Source organism: Solea senegalensis, linkage group LG10 (genome assembly GCF_019176455.1).
Source record: "Solea senegalensis isolate Sse05_10M linkage group LG10, IFAPA_SoseM_1, whole genome shotgun sequence".
NCBI classification, from domain to species: Eukaryota; Metazoa; Chordata; class Actinopteri; order Pleuronectiformes; family Soleidae; genus Solea; species Solea senegalensis.
The window spans coordinates 21493024-21501804 of record NC_058030.1 but is presented as its reverse complement, the minus strand read 5'-3'; the positions used below and the strand labels follow the sequence as shown (position 1 = coordinate 21501804).

The following is an 8781-nucleotide window of genomic DNA, read 5'->3' as shown; positions in this document are numbered from 1 at the left end:
TGGCCTAGTAACACCTGTGGATCCCCCCTCCAGTGGGGCCCCCTGCTAGACCTGCTACCCCTGAGTCCTGACCTCGGGTTAAGTGGTTGACGATGTATGGACATCATGTTCTAATGAAGGGGGAGCTGAATATAGCAAAAGATCATTAACTCCTCAGGAAAATATTTACTGACATTATAAAACTGGTTCTTAATATACAGTGTATATATATATATATATATATATATATATATATATATATATATATATATATGTATATATATGGGCAGAAAATACATTTATGGGAAGAGAAAGAGCTCTTTGAAACTATGGTTGGCGTCCAGAGGAAAATAAAAAGACAATCTCTGTTTGCTCTGCACTTGGCTGATATGGAAGGAATGCTCATCAATAATCTTATGTGTGTGGATGTGCAGCTGTGTGTGTGTGTGTGTAGTATTACATTGTTTGGTCCACTGATCATAGATCCAGCAAACTGCACCCTGTAGTTGTGCAATGTACTCACTTTGTACTCGCAAGTGTTATTCTACTTTGAAGTTTTAGATAGTGGCGCCTGTAAAAGTCAAATTCAAACCAAACAACATTTACTGTGATGACTTACTGAAGCATTTGGTGCCTAAAAGTATCTGTGTGAAGGACACACTCAGGTAAAACTGTCTCACAATTATGAGACATACAGCCATTGACCACAGACACGTACAGACCCTCACACAGAGTGACCACAATTTACTTTGCAATATGTCACGTCTATGAGAACTTCAGTAAAGCTCATAAAATTGTCTGCTTGTTCATTATACCCAAGGTTTGACTTTATATTCCGGTGCTGTGTGTGTGTCTGAATGTCCACCCATGAAGTATAGTGTATTTGCAAGAAAGCAACAATTTAAAAAACGAGAGATTGTCATTATCACGTAAAGCGATGATGGAAAATACTGTTTCAGAAGTTGTGATCATTTGCTGGGTATATCTTATCAAGCAAGCACACACTTCTAGATTATTTCAACAAGCATTTTTAAGTGAAATAATTCAATTGTTTTTAGATTACTTTCCACCTGCTTAGATGTATTCCCTGTATGTGTATTCAAGTTTGCCAACATCAAAATAAATCCACATACTAATTTGTTAAAAAATATAACATTTAATTGACCAAGCTCAATGTGACCCTTTGTTTTCTGTGTTACAGTTCTCTGTGGATTACTTCACTACTTACTTACTGGCGTCAAGATTTTTAAAGAGGTGATGATGCCAACTTCGCCAGTAGCAGCACACACACACCCCTTTAAAAACAAACAAACACAGACCTGCAGACATGAGTGAAATGAATTTTGACTGCTTGGACAAAGTTAACAATGGATAACTTTTGTGTTTAATGTTGAAACATTTACATTTTACATTTGACATAACGTATGGGTATTATATATTACAATCTAGATTTATAGAAACTGCCAAAGTGACCATTTTTTTCTGCACCATGGTTGGCTGTAAATGTGTAACATGATGTCATTTTCTTCCGTGACATCTCTCCCCCTCGTCCTTCACTCCCCTGCTGAAGACTCCAGCCAATTGCACCTCAGCAGTGTCCCTCCCCTGCTCTGATAAATAGAGCCAAACACCAGAGAGGGTCCATCTGCCTGACTGTGCTCCCCCTCAGCAGAGTTTCTCCTCTCACTCCTCCTCAGTACAGACTTCCACTGTGACCATGTCTGTCAGAGCTTTGAAGACCACCACCTACTCCACTGTGTCATCCTCCCGAGGTCCATCTCAGGGCTTCAGCAGCCGCTCCTTCTCCGGCTATGGCGGTGCCAGACAGAGCTATCCTGTGCGCAGCTCCTATGGGGGAGTGGGCAGCAGTGGCGCTGCTGTGGGTGCTGGGGGGTTCAAAGTGGTTGGTGGGTACGTCGCTGGAGGCTCTGCACAAAGAGGAGGTGCAGTGGAGTTTGGCTATGTGGGCTTCGGTGGAGGTATGGGAGGTGGCATGGCCAACGAAGTGGCCCCCATCACAGCAGTGACTGTCAACAAGAGTCTGCTGGCACCTCTGAACCTGGAGATTGACCCCACCATCCAGGTGATCCGCACCCAGGAGAAGGAGCAGATCAAGACCTTGAACAACCGCTTTGCTTCGTTCATTGATAAGGTCAGTCAGCAGAAGATTGCCATTAAGGTTTTCAAGATAAATGTACAGTGGGAAATTACACCTTTTATGTTGTAATGGGGTAATATATACACGAGAATATCTTTATTGTCATTGCACATTCACACTTAATGCCAAGTGGATGCAGTCTTACCTTACCAACATCTGCTTATAGTGTATATACAGTATATTATTATATAACTCTCTAAATTGACCGTAGGAGTGAGTGTGAGAGTGAATGGTTGTTTGTCTCTATCTGTGTGTGGCCCTGCGATGGACTGGTGAACTGTCCAGGGTGTACCCCGCCTATCGCCCGATGTAGCTGAGATTGGCACAGCACCCCCCGTGACCCTCTGATGGAGGATAAAGCTGTAGATAATGACTGACTGACTATATAACTCTTAAAACATAGCAACATGAAGCACATCAGTGGCGTTCACAGACTTTCAGTAGGCAAAAAAAGGGCCCCACCCCCCTTGTAATTTTAAAAGGAATAAAGGCAGAGGCAAATATTGAACTTACTTACAAATGTATTTATTTCAATAACCATACACTGGCATTATTAATGAGAACTAATGCCATAAGTGACTTAAAAAATATAAGCACACATATAAATATACATACTATATAGATATACATGATATATGTATACAGTATGAATACAACTACAAAAACAAATGAATAAGAGTGTCTTTTAAAAGCAGCCCTTACCTGGACATGTAGGGGCAAAAGAACAGGTACTTTATCACCACTATCTCTGCCATGTGTGTACTAAGTTGGGTCTTTTGAACATGCATGAATGAAAATGAAATCAAAACTATGAAATCCCACCCAGAGCAGAAAATAACTCAGGAACCTCAGAGGAAATTAGACAATTTCAAGCCAAAATAGCCCAAGGTGAAGTTTCACAATGGGGATAATCCCTGACAAAACAGTACTGAATTACAATCTGTCATCTACTACTGTACAAGCACACACTGTGACTCCGCGTAAGATACTGACTGTTATGAGTAATGGCTTAGCTTCCTTATATGTTTAGATCATAGTTCTCAGATGACAGGATCAGCCTGGATACAGAGTACACACACACACACACACACACACACACACAGTCAGGTTTCCATGACTACAGAGGACATTACATTGACTTACATTCATTCCCTAACTTACTCCAACCGTAACCATAACTACTACTGGCCTAACCCTAACATTAACCTCATCCTAACCATACAATATGTCTTCACCTTCAAGTCCCCACAATGTGACTGTGTAAAAAGATGTAGGTCCCCACAACATGAGTAATACCTGGAACACACACACACACACACACACACACACAGCTGAGATGAAGAGCCGAAGGATTCTGAAGGGACATATGTAAGCGATCATCTGCAGAAGTGTCTTTGTCAAAGGAATAAAATGGTGTCTAGTGAGTGCTGGCATTTGTGTTGTAAATCCATTCTTACATACTGTTTTTTTTTAATATGTATATATATATTGTGTGATTTAATTAGATTTTATTTTTGCGGATTATTCAAAGCCTGTACAAACTTTCACGGTGGAAAAAAGTGAGGGCGTGGCACGTGGAAGGCTTGTGTGAGACAAGTGTTAAATACTCGGCGGAGTACATCACATCTCTGCAGTGAGGGGAAAAGTAAAACCTGCTTGCTATCTGAACCTACATCATGAGGCTTTGTAACCATTTTTCAGCGACGACATATATCCTTGACGTGCCCCTTCCATCAAACAAGGATGAGTGACACATGTGTCACAGCCATCGAGAAAGAGAAGCTTACATGCCTCTTAATTTGAAATCAATCTTTAGTTATCGGTCACTGTCACTCATAAATGGTGTCCATTGTTTAAAGAGGGACCCAGCAGCAGTGTGGGTTTGACGTTAACCTGTAAATCAATCACACTGAGCCTAGTTTTTACCCCTCCTCTGCATTCAAGACACTGTGATAACACACACATGTACACACACAGTGTCTATCGTCATGTTTGCTGAGTAGTAGCAGGACCCCACCCAGGGTCAGGGTGCTGAATAGAAACATTGCAAACGGCTGAACTGTGTTGCAACTGGAAAACAGAGTCACTTTGTGTTGTAACATGGCACTATTTGTTGGAACTGAGTGACCAGTAATCAATGTGACATTTGGAGGGTGTCGTAGGTCGCAGACGTTCAGTTTGTCATTTTTCTTTTAGCCGATGCCCGTGTCTTCCTTTGTTCATGGCCCGCAGCATACAAAGTGAAGCCATTCATGCTTTTCATGCTTCAATTCCACCTTCTCTTTACATACAGTCTTACTCTGTCAGACACATTTGTCTCAGGGATCTCCTCCTCTGGTCACTCATCACAGACTTGTCTCTCTGCAGGTTCGCTTCCTAGAGCAGCAGAACAAAATGCTCGAGACCAAGTGGAAACTTCTGCAGGAACAGACCACGTGTCGTTCCAACGTCGATGCCATGTTCGAAGCTTACATCGCCAACCTGCGCAAACAGCTCGACAACCTGGGTCACGAAAAAGTCAAACTGGAGTCCGACCTGCATCACATGACAGGAATGGTTGAGGACTTTAAAACCAAGTGAGTGGATGTGAGGTTGTTTATCTCGGCCAAACAGAATGTCTAATACATTCAATGGATTTAGAACAAAACAAAATACTTCACTGCCTTTACACTGATTGCATTTCCCTTTCATTCAACATTTTAGTATGTACAAGCAAAAATAAAAATAACATCCACTTCAGCATAAATCCTGGACATAAACAGAAACTGGCCATTTAACTTTATTCAAGTGTTGATGTCATAACCCTGTGATTTAGGGATTGAATATAATCAACGTGTTCTTTTTTTTTTTTTTTCAAAGGTATGAAGATGAGATCAACAAGCGCAATGAATGTGAGAACAACTTTGTCCTCTTAAAGAAGGTCAGTTCATGTTCTTTGTCTTTAAAGTATAATCAATGAGTCCATACAGTGGCAATTTGTGGCAATTTGTAGCTCGATTTTCTCTCAGTGGCCTCTTTTTTTCCTTGCAGGACACAGATGCAGCCTACATGATCAAAGTGGAGCTGGAGGCCAAACTGGACGGGCTCTCTGATGAGATTGACTTCTTGAGGCAGATCTATGAGACAGTAATGACTTCATTTATTTAACTTTATGTTTCGATCGCATGTCAATGAATCACAGTCAAAGAAAACTCCAACATTCAAACGTTTAAAATGCCTTCAATGCAGTGGCATGCTTTAGAATATATATGTATGACGTGTTTCTATTTAAAGCGTTCTTCGGGGAGTCAGACTGATCATAATGGAACAAAAGGCCATCTTATAGTGGTAGGAATTTCTGACTTGGACATTGAGTAGTGGCCTCAAGAGGGTGTAGATGTATGAAAACCCAGTAGAGGGCAGCAAGTTTGTCCAGAATGTACTATGTATAGATTATATAACATATAGATTATATAGCTAATCTATATAAATTATATCTTTTCTTAGTATTTCTTACTTTCTCTCAATTTTTTGAGTTGGGCCAAACCTGCTGCCATCTGTTGGATGTTTATATGTCCAAGTGGGAGATTCTGACATTACAGACGCTTGAGACAGAAACATGTGCGTACATATCATTTTTAAAGTTGAACATGACCTTGCCATTGCATTGAAGGCACTTTTAATTGTTGCCTTGGAGTTTTCTTTGGCTTTGTTTTAACATCACCCAAATGGCACCTCTAACCAGCCCAGGAAGCAGTTCTTGCTGACGGGTTTTGTGTTGTGCTTTCCTTTTTAGGAAATCTGTGAGCTCCAGAGCCAGATCAAGGACACATCTGTTGTGGTGGAGATGGACAACAGCCGTAACCTTGATATGGACGCCATTGTCGCTGAAGTGCGCGCCCAGTATGAAGATATCGCAAACCGCAGCAGAGCAGAAGCTGAGTCATGGTACCAGACTAAGGTGAGAAAAACAAAACAAAACACATGAGCATGAGTTTTATTGTGTTAAGCTTCAGGTCACATGATAGTTTCAGTGTACACATACAGTATAAAGCACTTAAAAGAACAACAAACAAGACCAAGTGCTGTCAGTGATTCAAGGATTTGTTAAACATGCAGTAAAATGAGGAGGTTCCTCTGCTAAAGATAAGTTTATAAATTAATGTTTGGGTCCAAAGTTGTTGAAATATACAAAAAGAGCAAATGATTGACATCTTGTGGTGAAACTGAAGAGTGCAACAAATTGAGGGTCCTAAAACTCACCCCTCTATTTCCCAAGCACGTCAGGGAACTACAGTGGCCCTTGCATACCAGAAAGAATCTAGATATGGTTTCATAACTCACTTTTTCTCTGTCTTCTTCGTTGGTTTATGCATGGGTTTATGTGGATGAAGCCCCGAATTGTTTGTGCTTAACTTCAAAATGCGAAACGTAAGCCATTCAGGCTTCCGGAGAATCATATCAGCACAAGATGGCAGCCTCAGTAAGCCAAGGCCTTTGCCTTCAGTACATTTAAGAGGCTATGAAAACAGTTTTTATTATCAAGTCATTATTCACAAACACACTCATCGTATATATAGTGTAAAGCTTCTTAAATGTTACACAGTGTGACACCAGATTTTCATGAGACTTTGACTTTGTTCGTTTCAGTATGCAGAGATGCAGCAGACTGCCGGCAGATTTGGTGACGACCTGAAGTTATCGAAGGCTGAGATTTCTGACATGAACCGCAGGATAATGAGGCTCCAGTCTGAAATTGACATGGTTAAAGCACAGGTGAGGATTACACAGTTCAGCATTGTGCATTTTCTAGGATGATTTTTTAATCCTGTGCAGTTACAAGTTTGAGTCCATTTTGAACTATTATAAATTTCAATTTCATTTAGCGAAACAGTTTGGAAGCTCAAATTGCCGAGGCTGAGGAGCGTGGTGAGCTGGCAGTGAAGGACGCTAAACTCCGTGTGAGAGAGCTGGAAGAAGCCCTCCAGAGAGCCAAGCAGGACATGGCTCTGCAAGTCCGCCAGTACCAGGAACTGATGAATGTGAAACTGGCTCTGGACATTGAGATCGCCACCTACAGGAAGCTGCTGGAGGGAGAAGAGGACCGGTAAGACACTACTGTAAAAAGAGAATCCTTTTACTCCAGTTTTAGTCTGTATATCTCAAGGTATTTGACTTTAAAAAAATATTTTACAGGTTGGCAACTGGAATCAAGACCACTATATCCAAGCAGACATGTAAGTTATTTTTTTGGGATCATGGTGCAAATGTTTAAAATGTTTCACTGCTGCTGATTATTGCCATAAAGTCATGAAATCCACGACATTAACTACATTACACTAAATCTAATCTGGGTTAACAGCGATGAAATACTAAATGTGCGTCCATTCAGGCTGCCGTTGCACCTGGCCTCCCTAAAGTACATATTAAGTACATATTGTACACTGTCAAAAACAACCCCCAATGATTTAAACACCTTACAACACACTGGACGTTTAAATGTTTAAAAGCAAAGTGCAATGGAGCAAATAAAATATGTAATGTTTTTATGATTTTATGCTTTTGTTTTTCTCTTCTTATTTTCTTCATTGAATCATTTGGTGTTTTCTTGATTGATTTCTTAATTGATTTATTGAGGTGATTTACACAGCAGTATGGCATCGTATCGTATCGTATCGTAAACAAACAAACACAAGTATCAACTAATTGGTCAAATTTTCATTCATGTTTTTTTTTTTTTTTTTAACGTATGAACGTACAGCTATGAACTACAGTGCCTACGGCCTCGAGAGCTGCCGCACCCCGTCCTACATCACCGGCTCCTTTGGTGGAGTCAAAGCCAGCAGTGGTTCTATCACTGCCTTTGAGGGACCAGCAGTGAAGAGCAGCACAGTCACCAAGACAGAAACCATGGTGATCAAGACGGAGCAAAAGAAGACAGAGCAGGTGCAGGAGAAGGTAGAGGAGGAGGAGAAGAAGGAGGAGGAGCAGCAGCAGGTGGCAGCAATCGAGGAGCCAGCAGCTGTGGAGAAGAAGAAGGAGGAGGAGGAGCCAGCAGCTGTGGAGAAGAAGGAGCAGGAGCAGGAGCAGGTGGAGGTTGAAGCTGTGGCTGATATCTGATCTGGCATGTGAAGTAAAAACACACCGTTCACCAAATATTGGGTGTGTAAAAGAAGTAAACACAACTTTCTGTCAGGTATTCTCCATGACAAGGTGCTAACAGTGTTTTAATGTAGGTCTCTTTATTCTGGTTCCTGAACAAATTTGTTTGGAATAAACTGGTGCAGCAATTATTGCACCACACATGTTTAGCCAGTCGGTGGCAGTACAGTGTGTGTTTTTAATTCTGCTGTTCCATGTTGCTCCTTTGGTCAATAAAGCACTGTGAGAACCCATCCCCATGCTGAACTCCTGAGTAAAACCTGCTGCACCTGAAAACAATTCACAATAGTTTTTAAGACATCATTTCCACTCTGCTGTTGTTGGAAACACTTGGCATCCTGTATGCTCAGCAATAAATGTTCTTCAAACAGTGTTTTCACATTGTGACGTGCTGTATTTCGTTGCCAAATGTAGAATTTTAAATTCCCATACATTGCACACTTTCCTAATTTCCTAAGAAAGTCAACAACACCTTACAGTTGTAGAAAAACATTAGGAACACA

General features: G+C 41.1%; 1 protein-coding gene across 1 annotated transcript; it reads left to right on the top strand.

The window, feature by feature from the left end:
• Positions 1-1608: 1608 nt before the first annotated feature.
• On the top strand, positions 1609-8651 carry LOC122775386 (keratin, type II cytoskeletal 8-like). The gene is made up of 9 exons (XM_044035226.1): positions 1609-2131; positions 4505-4713; positions 4997-5057; positions 5168-5263; positions 5913-6077; positions 6767-6892; positions 7003-7223; positions 7313-7353; positions 7878-8651. Exons 1-9 carry the CDS (start codon positions 1697-1699, stop codon positions 8234-8236), a joined length of 1713 nt encoding a protein of 570 aa, XP_043891161.1. The 5' UTR covers positions 1609-1696; the 3' UTR covers positions 8237-8651.
• Positions 8652-8781: the final 130 nt, after the last annotated feature.